This window comes from Emys orbicularis, chromosome 11, assembly GCF_028017835.1.
Source record: "Emys orbicularis isolate rEmyOrb1 chromosome 11, rEmyOrb1.hap1, whole genome shotgun sequence".
NCBI classification, from domain to species: domain Eukaryota; kingdom Metazoa; phylum Chordata; order Testudines; family Emydidae; genus Emys; species Emys orbicularis.
Genome location: NC_088693.1, coordinates 66,534,249 through 66,557,084, shown reverse-complemented (window position 1 = coordinate 66,557,084; position 22,836 = coordinate 66,534,249). Strand labels below are relative to the sequence as shown.

The 22,836-nt window shown below is 43.5% G+C and overlaps 1 protein-coding gene across 5 annotated transcripts in view; it reads left to right on the top strand.

Annotated features, from left to right (window-relative positions):
- Positions 1–22,836, top strand: part of IKZF2 (IKAROS family zinc finger 2) — a 130,882-nt gene that overhangs the window by 58,620 nt on the left and 49,426 nt on the right. For 3 of the 5 annotated variants that reach the window (XM_065413074.1, XM_065413073.1, XM_065413072.1), the window contains exon 3: positions 14,526–14,714. The exons of 1 other annotated variant lie outside the window; for it this stretch is intronic. In XM_065413074.1, coding sequence (XP_065269146.1) covers positions 14,526–14,714 — 189 coding nt within the window. Of the gene's footprint in view, positions 1–14,525; positions 14,793–22,836 lie in introns of all 5 variants that reach the window. One more of the 5 variants, XM_065413076.1, reaches the window with a different exon arrangement.

Sequence of the window (22,836 nt, the reverse complement as noted above, 5' to 3'; positions counted from 1 at the left end):
GTTGGAGGAAGCCTTCTCAGTCATTCGGTAGGGATGGATCATGTGCTTCTGTAGGGATGGTTCATGTGCATGGTCACTACTAGGAGCTGTGAAAGGCTCAAGTGCACTCAGTGAAGATGGGAACTAAAGAGATTTTTGCTCTTAAAATCAAAAGTCTCTGCTGAGCATGTGCAAACTCTGATTTTTTTCCAAAGACTTATAGCCAGTGGCGGCTCCAGGCACCAGCGCTCCAAGCGCGTGCCTGGGGCGGCAAGCCGTGGGGGGCGACCTGCCGCTCCCTGCGAGTACAACAGTCAGGCAGCCTTCGGCGGCATGCCTGCGGGAGGTCCGCCGGTCCCGCGGATTCAGCGGCAATTCAGCGGTGGGTACGTTGAAGCCGCGGGACCGGTGGACTTCCCACAGGCATGCCGCTGAATCCGTGGGACCGGGGACCTCCCGCAGGCAGGCCGCCGAAGGCAGCCTGCCTGCCGCGTTTGAGGCGGCAAAAAAGCTAGAGCCACCCCTGCTTACAACTTAGCCAAATTTGGGGAGATTGTCACAGCAAGACACAGCACCCCTCGCCCCTTTTCCCTCTCCCCTTGCCAAATTCCAAGTCCCTTTTCCAAATCATGGGGGCGCTGGAGCTTTACAAAGAAAAGGTTGCCAGAATTGTTTTAACATTGCAAAACAACATATTTATTTTCCCTAGCCTTGTTCTTGGAAATGAACCATTTTGGGTGAATTTTTTTTTCTCTCCAAAATTCAGCCTGAGGCAGATACCTGGCATGGAGAGTTTCAGCTCCAACAGCCAAAGTTTGGCACAGCTATAAGCAACTCAAACCGGGGGACTTATAATGAGACGTATCAGGCAATAATAGGTGATGCAACCAGCCCTGCTGTAATAAGTGCTGGCATGTAAATAGCCTTAGACAAATCCATAGCCCAAGGAAACAAAATACTTCAACACAGAAATGACTTATGCCAGGCCTGAGTTTGGCTCAGTAGGGGAGGCTTTGCATCAGCGAGAACTGACTTTGGCCCTACAGTGTGGCTTGGCATTTAGGCAGAAATCGTTCTGAGTACATTGATTTTAGTTTTCCGTGAGATATTACCAGGTCTTTCAGAGATCAGTGCTGTCTGAGATACCATAAGAGTAGCTGAAAAAGAAATTACCATTTGTGAGGTTAGAGTTGAATATGCAAATACCGGCAGAGCTGCTGTGTTTCTTCCAGGTAAAGTTCTGGTCTTCCATCTCCACTATTGATTTCTTCTTCTCCTTGTCAATTTCTAGCGAATATGTACTGACTGCATTGCACGCTGCTGTTTGCATAGTATTTGTGCTGTTGTAGTGCTCTCAGGTTTCAGTCAGCATCAGGGCCTCATTGAGCCAGGGGCTGTAAGCATGGATGTACACAGCCCCTGCTCTGGAAGTCTTGCTGCACTTCCATTGATGGCAGCAGCAGTTCCATGCATGGGATGGGAGCAATAGAAAACAACAGATGCGGCAGAGAGAAGACTGTAATTAATATGCAGGAACTTTAGTTTGCATAAATCTGCTAGCTCTGTGCCTTCCTGAACAATGCTGAGCCCTCTGGGAGAACACTGAGGGTAGAATTTTAAGGGGTTTCCAGTTTTCTCAAACTCTTCATCTGTTTGTACATTATTGCACCTCTACAGTAGTCTAAAATGTCTCAGATTTTGGACCCAGTCCCCCAAATAGATAATCCATACTTCTCTGAGTAGTCCTATAAAATTCAATGGGACTATTTGTAGCCCACTTTACGGGCACGATGTTGAATAATACGATGTATAGTTTGGCTCCGGAAGCAATAAAAAGTGAGAAAATGATTGTTTTTGCTTTAAAATCAGTAACCATTTATTTAACTTATACATATTTATATTTCCATGTATATAATCACCTGCCCTCCCCCACATCTCTCCTTAAAAGGAAAAAATGTACAGATGATGAATAGCAAATCTTCTTTAAGAGTTATTCAGGAATATTTACCATAAGGTTTTGCTTTTGTTTGCCTTTCTTGTGGCTTAAGAGCTGGCATGGTGAGAAAAGAGATGTGAGGCAAAAGCTTTTGGTTTGAACACTGTGTCAGAAATTATCCAGCAATTGCAAGTTGCTACACAGATGTATAGATTTAATGAGACACTGTAATGCCAGTTTTTTATGCTAAAGAATCTGACACATACGCTACTGAAATAAGTTAATACTCTGAGACTTATTTTATATCTTTTCCATTGCCATCTGTCATTGCCTACATAATAATACAGGTGAAAGCGTAACATTTCTAGATTCTTTTTTTTTTTTTTTTTTAATAATGGATATTCATTTAAATATTTCTCCGGTTTAATATCTTGTTTGTTTTATGTTGGTGGAGTATGGGCCCAATCCTGCAATCATAAGTAATCCTTGCACAAATTAACACTCCCATTGATTTCAATGGGACTTCAGTCATGGGCAAGAATTACCTGTGTATATAAGAATTTTCAGAATTAGACTCAGCGGGTCTGATTCTCCTCTCACTTAGACAATTTTACATCTGTGAACAATATTGGGTTAGATCCTCAGCCAGTGTAACTAATCCACTGGAGTTACATTGATTTATAGCAGCTGAGGATACTCTGTAGTGGAGTAGTTAGTCAAGATTTAACTGGTATAAATGAGATCAGAACCCAGGGCTCATAAATTGACTTCAGTGGACTAGTTTACCCCAGTTTTCCATTGCTGTGACATCCGAATCTATCATGCAGTAGAAAGGTGTTGGACCTTTTATATCGAATTTCTGATTTAAATAGATAACTGAAGTCACTTTAAAACAGTGTTCAAGGGTAAAAGGATGTAAACAGTAATATTCACGCTTTGTCCTTTTTGAGTTTGCAAAAGCAAGGAAATTCAGGACCAGATTGTGTTACTCTTACTCAGGTTCAGCAGTGTTGCATTCTGTGAATAGCCCCTTTGATAATTGAGCAAGGGTAGAAGAATTTTGGCCCTTGGTAGTTGCAGTTCACCCTTGGTCCATTACATTGTTCTGACTGTATGTGTTACTAGGGTCTCAGAGTATAAGCAGATCTCTCTAGGTCCCAGGAGTCCAGGACCCTGAAATTGATGGACTGTCTGAAACCAACAAAGTGAATAAGGAGAGAAAAACACATTTTTAAATTATGTCCAATGAAACTGGTCTCTTAAAGCAGCACAACTTCCTGTCGGAACTCTGCATATTAAAAACAAACAAATGATTTAACTGACTTCGGAAACTTTTCTGCAGGAACTGAGTAGTACACACAGCCACATCATGCTGCTCATACAGAATGAAAAAAGGAAGACTCATAGACTTTAAGGTCAGAAGGGACCATTATGATCATCTAGTCTGACCTCCTGCACAACGCAGGCCACAGAATCTCACCCACCCACTCCTGTAACAAATCCCTAACCTATGCCTGAGTTACTGAAGTCCTCAAATACTGGTTTAAAGACCTCAAGGTGCAGAGAATCCTCCAGCAAGTGACCCGTGCCCCATGCTGCAGAGGAAGGCAAAAAACCTCCAGGGCCTCTGCCAATCTGCCTTGGAGGAAAATTCCTTCCCGACCCCAAATATGGCGATCAGTTAAATCCTGAGCATGTGGGCAAGACTCACCAGCCAGCACCCAGGAAAGAATTCTCTGTAGTAACTCAGATCCCACCCCATCTAATCTCCCATCACAATGCATAATTATCACATTGGTGGGCTAACACGTTAATAATACAACCATTCAAGGATTTTCAGCAACCCACTGACATTTGTTTTAAGAGAGCATGGGGCGCATAATAAATTAGTATGCACATATTTTGTCATGTCGCTGTCCCGATCCTCAGCTGGGGGAAATCTGCAAAGTTCCATTGACGTCACTTGATCTTCACTGATTTACAGCAGCTAAGGATCTAGCCCCATTATTTTTAATCTAACATGGCCCATTAAATGGGACGTTGACAAAATGCAGGAAAAGCATTGATTAAAATAAAGAAACACAATGAAAATGTTAAGCTCCCTTTTACAGTTCATAGATGAAGGCATACAAAATATTTTTGTGATTGTGACAGGTGCTTCTCCTATAATTTTTCTGTGGTTGGATGACTCAGTGGAGGTGTGTCCTGTTGGGGAGAAGTATCTTTGCTGTGTCATTTATAGTTGTTTCCTAGAAGAGGACGCAGATAGGTCAAGTCGTATTAAGAGCACTTAGAGTTTCGTAAGTAAAAACAAAGCAAGCTTGTTTCCATGAGCTGAGACCACTTGAGTAGCCCAAAAGGTCTAACTTGTGATGAAAGCCTTACACTTATTAAAAATACTAGTTTTAAAACATATACAATAATAGACACAGAAAATGAACTGCCACTATTTAAGCACCTGATCCAAAGCACATTAAAGACTATGGGAATCTTTCTAGGCACTTCACTTGGCTTTGGATCACTGTTTCTGTTATTATTTTTTTTTAATTTAGTGTAATTCCTGTGGTGGAGAGGGCTCTTTATAAATGAAATCCTTGTTATTGTTATAATTATTATGCTTTGTGTGCTTTAGAAAGCATTTAGGAAATCACACGCTCTTTGAGAAGTAGAGATGATGATAAGTGAAACTATGAGGTTTTGGTAATTTGAAGTGGTGCTATATATATTTATTGATGATCCCTATATAGCTGTAGTCTGTCAGCATTTCCATTACAAATTTCTAAGATTTGGGGTATATAAAATTCACAGTGGGATCTTAACAAGTCGCTTGGGAGTGAATGTTAGCAGACGGTGTCACGGGTCAATGAGTAAGTGCTCCTTATTATAGTTTAGAACCAACCTCGGGGGGGGGGGGGGGGGAAGTGTTTTGAGTCCTTAATGTTAGACCAATGCTGTGAGATTCGAGAAAACTCACTATAAATATTAGGGCTGATTCTCTGGTGTAAGTCAGGAGTAACTCTACCAAAGTAACAAAGGTTAAACTGAGCTGAGAGGGGAATCCTGGCTCTTGTGTTCACTAAACATATTCTAGAAGGTCCCAAGACTTGCCTGGGATATGAACGTTCAGTTCTCATGCATCTAGTTACATGTGTGCATTTAAGGGCAAAATTTTACCTCGGAGTCCTTTTATGGAAGGTTCGCCCAACACACACACACACACACACACACACACACACACACACACACACACACACACACACACACGTATGTCATATTAATTGCAAAATCTAGGCACTGCGGATCTAATCCAAAGCCCATTGAAGTCAATAGATAGAGTCCTATTGACATTGAAGACCTTTGGGTTAGGTCCAAAGTTGGGGACAAATTCTGACACCCTTACTTGTGTTGAGTAATTTCTTCCTGAGTAATCCCTTTCATTTCAGTAGGACTACTCACTGAGTAAAGTGCTACTCAGGGTGAGTAAAGGGTGTCCGAATTTGGCCCCAATTTAGAAATGGCATTTCATCTCAATGCTGAACTTGTTGGGAGTTTGTGGGTTTAAGTCTGAATGCTTCCCATCACTATAACTTTTTTATTTTTTCAGTTGGAATATTTATATAAGCTTATATAGACAGGCTATGAAAGTTGTTCCACTGGTTTCACTACCACTGTCCCCATCACTTGTATGTGGCATTGGACAATCAGATTGGGAGAAAGAGGGTGGTGTTAAAAACAAAGCAATCAAAACTCTGTTTCGACACTGCAGAGAAACCAGTTTAAACCAACTGTGTATAACAGAACTGTAAATGAAACTAGCCTATCGTAGACCTGAAATGCGTGGCCCAGTCATGTTCCCATTTGAATTCAACAGAAGCTTTGCCGCTGATTTTATTGGGAGCAGGATTAAACCCGTGATCCTTTTGTCGTCTGGGATTTTGAAAGGTGCCTAAATTAGGCACCGAACTCCCATGGACTATGGGCACCTAGTCCTTTTACACTTATTGATAAATCCCAGCGATAGTTTGGATAAAAACTTTGTAATCTACTTCTAACAATTTGAGTCAACGCAGACAGGTGAAGAAGAGTTTGGGTTGTGGCATATCTTGACAAAGCACTATTGAAATCAGTGATGTCACATGGATTCCCACCATCTGAGGATCTGGATTGTCATGCGCACAAGAGCGTCATCTTGGTAGCTCATGCTGTGTCAGAGCTGGCGAACATATTTGACAGTCAGCAATGTAGTGGGAGAGGCTTTTGCATATGTACAAGAGCCTCTAGTTAAAACTGAAAGGAGGGATGGGTAATTCCTCTTCCTTTGTTCATGGAGTTCACCCTTTCCCTGGATATAGCTTAGTCAATCCAGCCAAAGATGGGTTATCACTGGGGCTTATTTTAAAAAAAAAAAAAAATACTTTTCAAGAGCAGCTGGAATGATGTACTGGACTTCCCTTTGGAATGTACCAATTTGCACAAGTGTCATAATATTTTCCAGAAAATTTCCTGCAGGAAGATATCACCCATATTGAAATATCTTCATTTTCCCCTTACTTCCCCATTGGATATGCTGAACACTGCAGTACACTATCCATACATTCAGTGGACCTGGTTCGCTTTTCTTGTCAGCATTCACCAATGTAGCTCTACTGACTTTGGAGTCACTCCTGATTTACACAGGTGTAAGCAAGAGGAGAATCAGGCCCCATGCATTTTTCAGGAACAAAGTATAAAGTTTCCAGTAAGTACACTTTAATGTAAATCTGTTTGCCAAGTGGAGTTGCCTCCCTTCTTGGCTATGCGAAAACAAATTAATAGATTCCCTAGTCCCTTATCCCTCTGCTTTCAGGATACACACCCCAGTATGCATGATTTTCTAAGTGAGAGAATTTTTGTGGGTGCTCCGTGTTTAAACCTTTGGCAACACATTATTGTTAGAATCAAAGTTGATTATAAAGCCTCTTTAATTAAGGGCCAAATTCTGCCCTGAAGAAGAGGCTCAGGGTATGATTCTTCTTTATAATGAAACCTCTTTGCATTGCTCCAGCATCAAATTATGTTTACACTAGCATTAAAGTCTCTTTACACTGCCAGAGTGGCAGTCATGGGATAAGAGGGAAGGTCCTCTCATGTATCAGTAGCTTGTTAAAAGAGAGGAAATAAAGGGTAGGAATAAATGGCCAGTTTCCACAATGGAGAGAGGTGAATAGTGGGGTCCCCCAAAGATTTGTACTGGAACCTGTGCTGTTCAACATATTCATAAATGATTTGGAAAAGGAATTGAACAGTGAGGTGGCAAAATTTGCAGACAATACAAATTTACTCAAGATAGTTCAGTCCAAAGCTGACTGGATCTCACATGACTGGGCCACGAAATGGCAGACAAAATTTCATATTGGTAAGTGCAAAGTAATGCACATTGGAAAAAATAAGACCAACTATACACACAAAATGATGGGGTCTAAATTAGGTATTACCACTCAAATATGAGATCTTGGAGCCATCATGGATAGTTCTCTGAAAACATCTGATCAACGTGCATCTAGTGTTTATTCATAGATTGGAAGAGGAAAACAAGCTTGCCTGCTTTTTCAACTCCCAATTGATTATTTAATTTTGAATGAACTAATCATTGAACTGAACTAGTTGAATAAACTGAAATGAAGAAAATATTCTCTCTGCACCTGCAGAAGAGGCTACTGCTGTCAAAAGTAGTTTAGCATGTCAACAAACTCTGGTTCTAGATGCTTAGCCAGTGACTTCCACCAGTTCTGTGTTTTGTCTTTCTTTAAAACTTGGAAGCAAACATGTACTATTTAACTTATTTTTAATTTTATTTAAATTATTTTAATAGATTAAAATGTTTTTAAAAATCAGATTTAAATCCATGTATTTTAAATTATTGATTTTTATCCACCCTGCTCCTGCCGCCCACACAGAAAATCCTCTGACCCAGGTTTGGAGGTGCATTAAACCCAGGCTCGCTTTCCCAGTTGGGGTCTGGGTTAGAGCCCAGGCTCTGCTTTAGTTCAGGCCGGAACCCATGAAGTGAGGACATAGGCTAGAGACCAATCAAGTTCTGCTAGTCCTCCAGTCCACTTCTGACAGTTCTCCCCTCCACACCCAAAGGATGGACAAGGTCTCCTGCAATTGACACAACTGATTGGGGAAGGAAGCCTAGAGTGTCTCAGCCCAAAGAACCAGGGCATATGCTCCCAGACACACATGGGTGAGCGCAGAAACAGTGAGGACCTAGTAACTTAGGTAGGGCTTTGCAGTGGGGATGCTCACACTCTGGATGGGCTGACGCAGGTGCTTGGACCCAGATTCCAGTCTCCTGAGTTAACTGTACAGTGTAGACATAACCATAGAGTTAATTGTGAATCAGGTCCTGATTGTTTGTTTCCAGGGGGAAAAAAAGATGCTTGTGGCATTTTTTTACCTTGAACTTTCAGAATCGTTTCAGGCTGAAACTTGCTCTCTCTTTTTTTTTTTTTTCAAATTTAATGTAATTAGCAAAACTGTTTTTGTCTTTATTTAGTGGCATAAACCACTTGCCGTTCCGCCTCCCATGTTTCTAAAATTAAATCTACCTCCCCCACATACACCCCCTCACCATTGGATGGACATGAGGCTCAGTGCTTTAATGTAGTAATCTTTCAGTCCATAAGCCCAGGTTCAGATGTGGAAGGAGTTAGGTCATTGCATGATCATCTGTAGCTGACAGCTGGCCGTGTCACCAAACCACTACACATGAATTATACCTAGGAGAAGCTGGGACTGGAATAGACCAATTGTTATAGATCGGGGTGGCCAAACTGCGGCTCGTGAGCCATATGCGGTTTTTTGCAGTTAAAGGGCGGCTCCCTCCACATCCACCATTCTCCACCTACCAGACTGGGGGCAGAGCTCAGGGCTTCTGCCCTGCGGCAGGGTGGTGGGGCTAGGGGCTTCTGCCAGAGATGACTGTTGCCTGTAAGAGTGGTGGTGGGGGGGACGGGACAATTTAAAGGTTTGGCCCTGCCAACAGCTTGAGTCACAGACACCCAGGCAGACTCCCCCTCTTTCCCTCAGCAGCCCCTCCCTTCAGCTCCCAGCTATTCGCTCCGGTGGAGAGGCAGTGGCAAACAGCTGGGAGCTCCAGGGAGGGGTCTCTTCTTTAGCTCCTTGGGGAGAGGCAGCAGCAAAAGCAGCTGAAGCCCCGAGCCTCAGCAGGCGCCCCCAAGCCTCCCGGCAGGTGTGCCCCGGCTCTCCAACTTCTGAAGATTGTCATACATGGCTCGGAGAGTCAGTAAGTTGGCCTCCCCTGTTATTGATCATTGACAGGACTTAATGGAAAAGCTTACACTGTGCCTACCTGTAATATCTCCTTCTCTAGTTAGTGCTTTGAGTCTCTTTTACCTGAGTAGTTATATTTACTAACTTTTACTTAATGTCCTCAGGTCTTTGAAATTTTGAGACAAGGCGGGCAACATATCCATGACTTTGCCCACTGTGCCTGGACAAAGGTTTTTAGAACAAACATTGGGTGAGCTAATTTGGCATCTGCTCTACTCGGTTTAGATACATGCTGGGTTAAGAACCCATTTTGTCAGCATTAACTTAGAATTTCTTTGATTTTCTATGTTACGCTGTATCTGCCCCATGATATTCTATCAGCAGGAGCTTTGTGCTTCCCTTTGTCTTGCAGTGGGGTGCCACAGTGCATTACTACCGCCTTGTTTTTTTTTTTTTTAATAATGACCTTTACTTTTCAGTACTGTACCTTGTAGTCCCAGCTGGGGATCAAAACTTTTAATGAGACACTAGGGATTTTCTAAATCTCATTTTTGGGGGAGATAACTTCCATAATAGAAGATAAAATGCACAGCAGGATCATCTTGTAATATTCAAGCTAGAAAAATCATTAAAATAGGAGCATAACATCTGCTAATATTTTGCTGGTGATTGTTGCGCTTATTCATGGATAAAGAAAATATTTTGGCACTAAGGACTTACCAAAGCACTGCTTAATATGGCATTGTTGATTAATTAGCACATGAGACAAGATTGCATTATCTAGAGAGGCCCTGTAGAAAATAATTACTCTTAAAGTATAAGCTAGAGTCAGTTGAATAGTGATATTCAGAGGGAAAGAAAAGCAGTTGTGTGCCCCCACTGAATGCATGCTGTTAGCTTTAAGTTTACGGGTGGTGCTTTTATGGTGGGTGATTGTCTCCGTTTGTGTCAGGAGGTGTTGAACAGTACAATAAAGCGAATGGTGATAAAATGAAGAAATGTTAAACTGGGGAAAACTTCTGGCTTCAGGTTTGATGCTCCTTGTAAAACTCTGGGTTTTTTTTTAATTATTATTGTGCAATGTGGTTGTAGCCATATTGGCCCCAGGATATTAAAGAGACAAAGTGGGTGAGGTAATATCTTTTATTGGACCAACGTCCACTGGTGAAAGAGACAAGATTCTGAGCTTACAGGGAGCTCTTCTTCAGATCTGGAGAAGAGCTCGGTATAAGCTCAAAAGTTTTGTCTCTTTCACCAACAGAGGTTGGTCCGATAAAAGATATTACCTCACCCAGCTTGTCTTTCTGGATTGTGTTTGACATTTTAGACTCATTTGCTGCATTGTTGAGATTTGTAGAAGAGGTGCTGAAAAGTTTCAACTTTGTTCTGTGCCTATGGATTTATCTATTGCATAGTCAAGTGCAAGAATGACCACAGTTTTCAGTGAGCGTGCAAAGAAGGAAAGAAAGAGCCTTGTGCTGCAGTTTACCTGTAGACATTATACAGTACAGGATAGCCCCAAACTCTGCTTTATACATCCTTTCTCTCTTTTAACAAATAAAAGAGTTATGTTAATTTGTGGCAATAGGTGAAATCAAAGAGAAGGTTAGGTAATTAGCTCTTGTCCTAGGGCTGAATAAAATAGAAGAAATAAATACACCCCATGCACTGTGTGTGTTTGTAAAATATTGTACATGTCTGGCATATGCATCCACATGAAGTAAAGCAGCAAGGATGACCTGATTAGCAAAGTCCTCATGAAGAGCTGAGGCGATCCCCACAGTAGCAGCATTCCCTTCCTTGGAGACCTGCAACTCTCCCTAGTCCCAGCGGAAGAGGGAACCTTCACAGAGCAACAAACACATGATGCCAGGTTTCTGAAAGCGACAGGAACAGAGTCAAAGGGAGTGAAACCGGCTGAACAATTCTGCACAATAGCCTGAGTGCTTTTAAGTGACGAGATGGAATGAGCAACTCTCCGTATACAGCCTTTGGAGGGTTCTACTGAGCTGTATTCTGAGGAGTTGAGAGGGTTGTGTGGTGTTTTGCAGCAAACAACTTGCTCTGTTTTGTTTTGCTGTTTATCCTACTGGATGCAAGCCAGCATTCAGCAGAAGGAAACACTCGGGTAAGATTAAAATAAGACACTGGTAACAATCTCCCAGTTTCTAAGCACTTACTTTCAGAGACGCTCAGCAACAAGGGCTCCCGTGGACTTGAATGGGAACTGTGAAGGCTCAGCACCTATGAACAGTTATTGTTCCAGATACAATAAATACAGCAGAGTTACAGTTATATAAAAATACACCCTGGATACAAATTACACTCTCTCTCTCTTGCATGTGCACACTCGGTCACTCACATATACACACACCCCTTCACTTGGTGCAAAGTGTGTTGTGACTATTTTGCATATTATTCCTACTCTACAGGGATAAAGGTCAATCTTGTGGTTAAAACACAGTATTTGCGGTTAGGAGAGCAGTGTCCTCCTACTCCTCACTCTGCCACAGACTTCCCGTGTAACAAATCCACATAGACAGCAGCCATGATTAATTTGGGCTTGTTGTGCTGATACCCTGAACACCCCCAGTTTCAGCGGAAGTCAATGGGAGCTGCTGGTTCTCAGCACCTTTAATAATCCGGCTCCGGATAAATCCTACACAGATACTTTCAAAGATAAGGTAAGATTAGAACCTTGGCCCTTTAATTCCCAAAGCAAAGGCCTTGCAATGAACTAAAACCGTCCTGTGTGACCTGGAGCAAAGTCAGTTAGCCTCTCTGTGCCTCTGTTCCTTCATCTGTAAAATGGGGCTATGGCACTGCCTTGCCTTAGAGGAGTGTTGTGAGCGTAAACACGTTCAAAGATTGTGAGTCGCTTTGAGCTCTGATATAAAGTAGTGTAAGAGCTCAGCATAATTATGGTGTTTTTAATGTGTAGATTTCAAAGTGCTTTACACAGGAGGTCAGTATCCTTTTACAAATGGGGAAGCGGAGGCACCATGACGGAAATGACTTGCCCAAGGTCTCCCAGCAGGCTAGTGGCATAGCTAGGAATTGATCCCAGGTCTTTGGCTCTTAATTTGTTACCTTGAATCATCTCACTTCATTCAAACAAACACAACTGGGGCAGGTTGGAATAAAAATTGAAATGTCCAATTTTGATTTAAAAAAAGGGTGAGATTTTCATAGACATTTTCAAGAAAACTTTATCTTCGTGGTTTTTTGAGCAGCTCTGTGTAAAAAGTAGGAATTGTACATATTTGGGGCCAGATTGTGGTTTGTCCTTCAGGTCCACACAGGTGAGTAAAGGGTAGTAAGGCTTCCCTTTGTTCCTCTGTGCCAGTTACCCATAGTATGGCTAGCAGCGTGCTGGAGAAAGCTGCCTCTGTGGGCTGCTATATTCCTGCCCCCTCCTGTGCATGGGGAATGGGCTGGAAGGGGCAGGGAATGAGCGGGAGCCCAGACCCAGAACTTGAGGCAAAGTCACTGTTTAGCCCTCAGTTGTGACATGGTGTCTTTGTATCATCAAATGTATCTTTGTGGAAATAAAATATCCGTTTCGTTCAGCAAATAAAGAGCAAAAATATTTCATAATGTAAAATGTTTAATGTTTTGATGGCTGGGTTTACAATGACATACGGCTACCATAGTCTGTCTATAGGGTGACCAGACAGCAAATGTGAAAAATCGGGACGGGGGTGGGGAGGTAATAGGAGCCTATATAAGAAAAAGACCCAAAAATCGGGACTGTCCCTATAAAATCGAGACATCTGGTCACTCTATCTATCTCCTTTTTCTGTATGGTCTTACTACAGTATATTCATTCCTTGGCTCCCATTAATGCCATGGTGGACAGTGGGAGATGTATTTCGACAATTGTACAATTAGAAAGTCACCTCTAATTGGCCTTTGAGCTCCTGTTTTTGTTCCTATCACTATACACGCCCTAGGTCACATGGAAACACAGATTTCTGAACCTTCTCATTTTTTTTTAAACTATCAAATATTTAGGGTGGGGACAGAGAAGGGTAACTAGTGAGGTTCATGCTAAGGGACTGGATAGCTCAGGGTACTTGTAATGGGAAATGGAGGAAGCTTTTACCCTCTGGTTCAACTCGAACCTCAGTCTGTAGGGGCTGAAATTGTTCTTATAGGAGAGAGACAAGGTGGGTGAGGTAATACATTTTATTGGACCAACTTCTGTTGGTGAGAGAGACAAGCTTTTGATCTACACGGAGCTCTTCTTTAGGTCTTCAGGTTCTGACACACCTATACCTGTTTTGTGGATAGACAGTGAAACTCTGGGGCATTCTTTACAGCAACTTTCACTAACTGGACAACATTTTAAAATGTCGGTGCCTAAGGTGCGGGATCTAAACTCGCATTGAGATACCTCAATAAGGGGCCTGATTTTTTTTTCAGTTCTCATTGGCTTTGATGGAATTTGGATGACACCTTAACGGTCTGAAGCAAAGTCCGCTGAAGTCAATGAAAGACTCCCAGGCTGTGTGTCAGGCTGTAACAGAGTGCACAGACAATGGGATGCCCTTATCCCACTTGTATATATGAACTGCAAACCAGAACATAGTTGGCATAGTAGGTCTCATTTCAGGCCTATTTGCCTTGGTAGCAGAAAAGCAGTGGCTCATGTATCGTATCTCTTCCCTCTGTCATAAAACATGTCTGTGCAAGAACTATGACTTGGAGATTATCTTTGCACCATGTATGCCCTGCTTCATTAAACCAATTTATTTTGAACAAGTTTGCCTGTAAGGAGAGCTCATTTCAGTGAATTGATTGTGTAGCTTTATCTAACTGGAAGACTGCGGTATATAGTTTGATGTGCAACTGCTAGAACTAGGTGCGAGGGGAGGAGTAAATATTTTTAACTGCTCATTCCCTGTGGTACACCACTCTTCATACTCCTTGCATTCAGTGGATCCATGAAAGGAAGAATGATTCTGTGGTCAAAGCAGTGGAAGATCTGGATTCAGTTCCTTGTTCTTTCACAGAATTTCTGGGTGACCTTGGGCAAGTCACTTAATTTCTCTGTGCCCTAGTTTCCCATCTGCAAAATGGGAATAAAAATGCTTCCTTTCTCCTACCTTTTGTCTGTTTAGAGTAGATTGCATATGCTTAGGGGTGGGGTCTGTCTTTAACTATGTGCATGTACAGCACCTACCACAATGGGGCCCTGATCTTGTTTGGGGCTTCTAGATACTATTGTAGTCAAATAATTAATAATAATAATGCTAATTGGTCATGGTATTAGTTAATTGGTAATGAGGAAAAGACTGATTTTTTTTTTGTTTATCTTTTTTTAACATTTCAGCAAATTCAGTAAAGCTAGAAATGCAAAGCGATGAGGAGTCTGACAGGAAACCCCTAAGCCGTGAAGATGAGATCAGGGGTCACGATGAAGGAAGCAGCTTGGAAGAACCCCTCACTGAGAACAACGAGATGGTGGACAACAGAAAGATCCAGGAGCTGTCAGGCGAGGGAGGAATCCGGCTTCCGAATGGTAAACTGAAATGTGACGTCTGTGGCATGGTTTGCATTGGGCCCAATGTGCTTATGGTACATAAAAGGAGCCACACTGGTAAGCAGCTGAAAGAAAAACTGATGACTGCCTGTGGCATCTGATGTTGATATTACCTGACCACTCTTCTCTTGCCTCTGTAATCAAGGGTGACAATAGGGGATGGTGGGGTGGGGTGGGGAAGGGGGATTGGGATGGATTTGCTCTTTCAAAGTTCTGGTGACGCTCTATTGTTGGCAAGCAAAAACCTTTCCTGGCATTGAGTGCCGGCCTTCAGTTCTTAGGAATAGCAAAGAAAAGAAGTCTGGAAATCAGACGTTCTCATTCTTGCCCAGCAGTAATATGGTGAGAGTTCAGCACAAGTAGAATTGACAGGTGTCATTCTTTTCCATGTCTTTAGTGTGTGTGTGTGATCCCATACGTTTTTCTTCAAAGCTAAGTGGCTAAAGTTACTAGGCTTCAAGATGGGACATGTAAGTATCTGGGGAACAGGGCCGCCCAGAGGATTCAGGGGGCCTGGGGCAAAGCAATTTTGGGGGCCCCTTCCATAAAAAAAAGTTGCAATACTATAGAATACTATATTCTCGTGGGGGCCCCTGTGGGGCCCGGGGCAAATTGCCCCACTTGCCCCCCCCCCCCCCCGGGCGGCCCTGCTGGGGAAAGCCTTGGGCTGCACTCAGATTGGGACCCCAATTCAAGAAAGCACTTAAAGCATGTGCTTACTGTCCTGGGACTTAAGCATATGTTTAAAGTTAAGGATATACTTAACTTTCCGGGAAGGGGAAAGCTCTTTCTTGCCTCATGCCTTTGATATTGTTAATGGTGTGACAGACAGTCCACACTCAGATATTGTACTTAGGAACTAGTGTGTGTGTGTGTGTGTGGGGGGGGGGTGTTAAGGAAGAGTAAGAAAAGACTTTGTATTATCCCTTTATGAACTGAATAGTTTGCAGTTCAGTAGTGAGCAATTGATGATCAAGAGATCAATAGAACTTTTGCACAGAGCAATAATACACATAGTATAAGTACGGATGTGATTTTGTCACGGAGGACCTGGATTCCATGACTTTCCAGGACCTCTGTCGTCTTCTGGGGCAGGGTTGGAGCAGCTATCAGCCCCTGGGCTGCCAGAGAAGTGGCCACTAGAACAGCTGACCGGTGGCCAGTCCTGGGCTGCTGAACGGCTGGCTGATGGCCCGCTGCTGGTCAGCGGGCCCCAGCCCACGAGAGCAGCAGCAAGGGTTGAGTCAGTCCCTCTGGGGCTGGAGCAGCAGCGGTCAGCCCCTGCCACAGGGTATTTTTAGTAAAAGTGAGGGACAGGTCGTGGGTTTCCATGACTCTTACTAAAAATACCTGTGACAGAATCTTAACCTTAATTATAAATGAATGCTCTTTACACAAGTTGTATTGATAAAAATTAGCATATATGTATAATGCAAAGCACTGCAGTATCATATATGGTGCATTCATGATTTCAGACAGATTGGCAGCTACAGCAGAGGAAAAGCACTACTTAGCGAACTGAAATCTTGATTGATTAACAATTTGACATCCCACTACTAGATTGGTCTAGTAGAAAGTGCAGCGTACTGAGTCCCCAGGTTGTAAAGAGTTCCCGTAAGTTTTCAGTAGCGCATGCACCCATGCGAGTAGATGTACAGTAGCTACATCAGAGGCTACACGGTCCACCTTGAGTGCCCAAGTTAGTCATCCTACATTTTATATTTAGGCTAGGGCTGCCAACTTTCTAATTGCTGAAAACCGAACACCCCCTGCCCTGCCTCTTCTCCCAAGAGGCCAGGGCAACTGGGGCACAGTGGGGGCTGGTCCCTGGGGCAAGGGGCAATTGGGGAATGGTGGAGCAGAAGGGGGGGTGGACAGGATTCTCCCACACACACCTGGGCAGCAGCACCTACCTCTGCGAGCCCGGTCCCAAAACCTGCCCCTGCTCTCTGTCAGGCATCAGCAGCTGAGCAGAGAGCAGCTCCTCCATGTTGCTCCAGCTGCTGCTCTTCCCACCCCGCAATGGCGGAGGCCGGTTACTGCGGCCAACCAGACTTTTAGCGACCAGTCAGAAAACCGGACACCTGGCAACCCTAGTTTAAGCTCCTAATTAAAACCGGCCTGAGGTGTTGAGCACTGGCAGGTCCTTACAGGACAATGGAGCTCTGTCAGCACATCTTTTATTTAGGTGCCTCGACATACGGGTGATTTGGGTGCCTCACCTGTTAGGCGCCCACATTTAAACAACAACATTTGCCTTCTACTGTGCAGACTAAGGCAGCTATATGTGCACGGGTAGCTAAGGATTACATAACACACTGCTGTTTTCGTAAAGCCATTAGAGCTTCTCTACAGTGCTCCGGCTCTTTGCCCCTGAGCAGAGAGGCTGTGATGCACGGCTCTATACAGATGCTTTCGAGCATACAGAAATGGGCATTCCTTTCACTGTGTAGCTCTTAGTGAACCAGCTGGCCCGTTGTTTTATTTTAGGTGCTGCTGCTTCACCGTCTACAGCGGCATGTCCATAGAAGGAGGAATTTGCTTGGATGTCCACATCCTTGTCTTTAATGGCAAAAAGTAAAATGTTAAAAATACCATAGCAAGGATAGTATTTAAAACACTATACTGCCATTTCATCAGCAGTAGCTATTAACGGGCTAGACTGAGCCTTTGGACTCGGCCCTCCTAGGCTGCGTCTGGCTGTGCAGCCCCCAAGGGAACTCTGGGAAGGAATTGTGCGCCAGAGACACCTCCCCTTTTCCACTGGTGAGGATTCAGTATCGGCCCTTCCATGACGTAGCATACTCCTCATCCCACTGCCCCCAGCCAGCTCTGCTGGCCAATGCATATGTGGGGGCTTGACTCCCCTTCCTCTCCTGCAGAGCTGATATGTCCCGTACACTGCAAGGCACAGTCTGGCCCACTGTTTGCCTTGCAGAAACTTCAGCTGTCTTCCCCTCCAGAAAATGGTAGATCCCGTCCCTAAAGCCTGATGCCATTCTGTCCCAAACACTGCAGCTTACCGTAATAATCATAATTCACACACACACATAGGGCAAAATTGTGGCTCACTCAGAGGAAGAAGGAGTTACAAGATGGCCTCCTACTCTTTGGCATGGTCTGCTTTAATCACAAAAGGCATAATAGCCTCCCCCTCCCTTACTGGTGAGGTCCCTTCTGCCCCTACAACACACCAGCTAGTGCGGCTGAACAGACACAGGAAGAGGGAAGTAAGCTGTGACAGGCATAGGGCTGGCGCAGATTTTTGCTCCCGTGACCACACAGTTTCACGATGCCCCTGATTCTGGGCTTGTGGTAAACCCACAATGGAGCCCATAATGCTCCTGCCGAGGTAGCAACCATTACCGTAGAATCCTGCACTTTTTAAGGTATTGATCATTCAGGTAAAGCCATTTCCAAATGCATAAGGGCAGCTTTTCCATTTGTTTGTCATGTATCCGTAACATTCAGCCTAGGGATGCGATGTGAAGGTGGAACAGTTTCACTGAGTGGCAGCGTCCCAGCTCATTTCACAAGAGCACATCAGGGCTAATTTATCTTCCTTCTCATTCATCCTCTTTCTTTTCAGTAGAGACTTCATTCTCCCTGCTGTTGCATACGGGGGGCGGGAGGCTGTAGCAACATCTTTCTAAGAGTTTTGTGTTACTGCAGTAGTTGGATAATCAGGTAATATTGTCATCGGGTACTCCAGGCACTCTTGTTTGGCGGTATCGAGGAGAGAGGGGGGAAAAAAAAGTAGGGTCAAGAATCCAATTTGTCTACAGAAATAACAAGGAATTCTAATGTGTTTAAAAGTGAATTTGTCATCCCTCTAGGCTTGGCCCTTTATGGGAATGAAAAAAACCAAACCCTCTCGTATCTTCCCGCTTTCAGCAGAGCTGATACCATACTGTGTACATTGATGCTCTTCTGTAGCCATGCTATTGCCTCAGTGAGGTTTGTGAGACCCTTACACACACTGAATAGTAACTTAATCCATCACCATAATAACACTTAGCTCTTATCTAGCACTTTTCGTCAGTAGATCTCAAAGTGCTTTTCAAAGGAGGTCGGTATCATTATCCCCATTTACAGATGGGGAAACTGAGGCACAGAGCAGTGAAGTGACTTGCCAAAGTGACCCAGCAGGCCAGTGGCAGAGCCAGAAATAGAACCCAGTTTTCCTGAGTCCCAGTCCAGTGCTCTATCCACCAGGTCATACTGCCTCCCTTCAGTGCGACTACTCATATTGCAAGATACTATTCAACGTGGATGAGGGTATCACAATCGAGCCCACCTATGTTAACTACTTTCGCCTTGGCGAAATTTTGCATTTCTGCTGTTCTGGGTGATCTCCTCAGGAAACTCTCAAGCCTTTGGTTCCACCCCACCTGCATGTTAGTACTGCAATGTATATTTGATGTACCAGGGAAGGAATTTTTACCAAATCCTACTGTCACGTTCATAGCATTGCAGATGCACATACAGAACTTGGAACAACTGAAAATGCTGTTTAACTTTTTTCTTTTATGCAGGGATAAGGCTGTTTTGGCACAATTGATTTGGGACCAAAAAACCCAATTGTGCTATTCGGTATTCAAGACGTTCATGCTTAATATGGTTAATCACAAACAAATTTAAATAGATGGACATATTCCCTGGTTAGAATTAATTTCATCGGACTGTCAAATATTTGTATAGAAAGGATTAAGTTGATTTAATGCCTAGACTACTGCCTCTTGCACCATGATATTATTTGGCATTAGTTAAATGGAGCAAACGTTCTAGGGCTAGATTTTTCAAAAGAATTTGGCATCTTCCATTTAGGCATGTAAATAAATGGCCAGATTTTCAGAAGAGCTCAGCTCCCATTTAGTACTTTAATGAAGAGGCTGGGTTTTCTAAATAGCTCTTATTGTTAACAATGAGAATTGGTGGGTTTTTTGAAAATTTTTGCCTCTTCATTTTAAGGGACTAACTGGGAGTTGAGCTCTTTTTAAAAATCTGGCCAAAAATGTGGGTACTGAGTGCTCTTGAAAATCCGGGCCCTTAAACTATTTGAGCTCAGGAATGACTGAGAAATTAATAAAAGAATTCAAATAAAATCCCCCCTTGGAGGTGGGATTATCCAAAATAAAGACAAGTAAAACCCTCAATTTTCTTACTCATTTGCTTGTTCTGTAGTTAACCACTGTTCTAAAGTGATGTTTAGCCCCATCGCTTAACTGGCTAATGGAATACAATGCAATAGGTAAACATCTAGACCAAGAAGCTCAGAAGGATTCAAAACAACAAATATGGAAATGGAATGAGTTCGTCTACTTTTTATGTTGCTCAGATTAAGGCTGATTGCTCTGCTTTCGCTGTTGATAGGTTAGCAGTACAGCTACCATTTCGTCTGTGCTCCCAGAGCAGTTGAGGCAACTAACGCACCAGAGGAAATATTTCTTCCTATAGTTCAATTAAAATAACCCAAAACAATTTTACAAGGAGGGTGAAAAATTAATGTTATCGTTAACACTAAACTAACCCCTTTTTTTTTTTCATACCTCCCTGGGCAAAGCAATTTAGCATGAGGAGGTGAAGAGGGCCGTTTTGTAAGTATCCCTCTCTCGGTGCTTAATACATTCTTTTAACAGCAAAATTGTCTGCAAAATAAACAATTGTCAAAATCAGAATCCCTTTATTTCTATGGGCCAGACTTTGACACCTTCAGTCAGTTTAATCCTGAGTCTCATTTACATAAAGGCTGCTTTATACCATTCTAGTAGGGAAAAGGAGCCTTAAAGGCAGGTGCAAAATAATTACATTAACACTCACTTCCATTAAGTTTAATTAATTGAATTAGTTAACTGTAGCAATGTAAAAAGGTCCTTTGTGCAAATGAGAATTAAGCCCATTGCTTTAGTTTGCAGACAGTTCTGTTAACTTCCATGAGAAAAGTTATGGAGAGAGGTGTTGCTCGTTGTTAACAGAGGGGTTAGATGCTAGTGCTATCCTGAGTTCAGAGTATGCAGGTATAATATGTTTGGAAACACATACAACAGCAATTTGGTACAGCAATGCCTCCATCTCCTTCATTCCCCATTTAAAATCTCCAGAATGAATGAAGCTTTTTTAAAAAGCAAGTGGCAGTTCTGTGTAGGAAGAAATTCATTGAATTTCGGAGGAAACTTATTTTACCTGCCTTCTTATGAGGGCTACTCATGTTGTCTTCAATACTTTGCAAGCCGTTTGGACCGGCGTCTCAATAAAAGCAGCAGGTCAGGTTTGGATATACCCCTGGTCCCCAGTTAAACTGCTGTTTTGATGCTGAGAATGGCACAGTTGTATTTCACATTGGGATGAAATATAAAGGAGGATAACTCATAATGAAACCTCTGCCCACCACTTGCGTGCTGAAGTTATTAGGGGGAATGACTGTACGTGGAAGCAGTCCAGTTAAGAAGAGAAGGAGCTGGTTTGCTTCTTGAGAATGTTTGAACTATTTATATTGTACAAGACAGAAAACATTAATAGGACGTTAATCAGTACATAGTCCTGGTTTCAGATTGTATTATTTCAAAAGATTCATAGATTCTAGGATTCATAGATTCTAGGACTGGAAGGGATCTCGAGAGGTCATCGAGTCCAGTCCCCAGATCAGCAGTACTAATTTGTGCTATTGTAAAGTCTATAGCAAAGGTGCTATATATCGGGGTGAACAAACTTATTGACCCTCTGAGCTGCATATGATACTCTTCAGGAGTTCGAGAGCCGGGGTGCATCTGCCAGGCCTCGGGGCTTCACCTGAGCCCCGGGATGGGAGGGTAAGGCTGAAGCCCTGAGACCTGCCTCCCCGCTGGGTAGAAGCCAGAGGTGACTTGTGTCGGGAGGGGGGGGGCGTGTGGCGTCACATGCCCACTCAGATTTTTGCCAGGGTTTGCTGTCCCCTCCTCAGTGACGTGGTACTGCCAGGCCACCTCCCTGCACGGCAGCTGCTGGAGCCGGCAAGCTGGGAGCTGCAGCTGTGGGCAGAGGCAGCAGCAAACCACTGGGAGCTGCAGGGAGAGCTGCTGCACTTGCTGCTGCCTTTCCCTGGGAAGTTAAAGCAGCCCCTCCCTGCAGCTCCCAGCGGTTTGCTGCTGCCTGTCCGCGAGGAGCTAGCACCTGGGAGCTGCAGGGAGGGGTTGCTCAGGGTAAGAGGGCGAGCATGCCTGGGGGGGCCCAAGCTGTGGGGCATGAACCTTTAAATTGTGCACACAGACACACCACACTTTCCGAAGGCACCAGTCATCTCTGGCAGAAGCTTCTAGTCCTACCACCCTGCTGCAGGACACAATCCCCAAGCTCCCCTCTCTTCCCTCTCCCCCCCCCCCCCCAGTCTGGTAGGCGGAGAACTGCACTTTAACTGTAAAAGAACCACATGTGACTCACAAGGCGCAGTTTGGCCCCCACTTCTATATATAATATAGTTAAAATTCGCTACGAAGGGCCACACCCTGCCAAATCCACTTGGTCCAAATTCCCAGGGCCCAATTCACCTTACACCTTGCGCAGTCATTTACACCAGTGCAAAGTGGGTGTAGAACAGTAACAGATCAAGAGTGGTAACGTTTTATATCCACTTTTTCTGGTGTTAATGATTTACGTAAATTGCAGGTCAACTGTGAATAGGCTAGTAAGCTTCAGTGGGCATTTGGCTCATGTAAGGAGTTAAATATTTAGCCACATGACTGTTGGCTTGAGTTTTGCCTTTGTAAAAGCCAAATACCTCAAAAATTATCATCAGACTAGTCCACAAGCAGAAGGACCTCAGAAAAAGGAATAATCTGTAACCATTACCTAGTCTATTTTCTTTGTGCCAAGGGATTGAAGTTAATGTATGGTACCTACAGTTAATCCAAGAGCATATAGACACCTCAGTTTACTCTTCTAGGGAACCACACTCTTCAGAAATTTTGATTGTTAGTTTGTGTTTTTTTTGGGGGGGGGAGATGTCCAAGGTGTGAAACACCTGGATTTCACAGTGGTTTGGAGGGGTTTCTATTTTTTGCTTGGGAAGAGGGTGAGGGGATGTTTTTAAAAAATGTTTTGAACTTCTGCCATCACACATTTACAA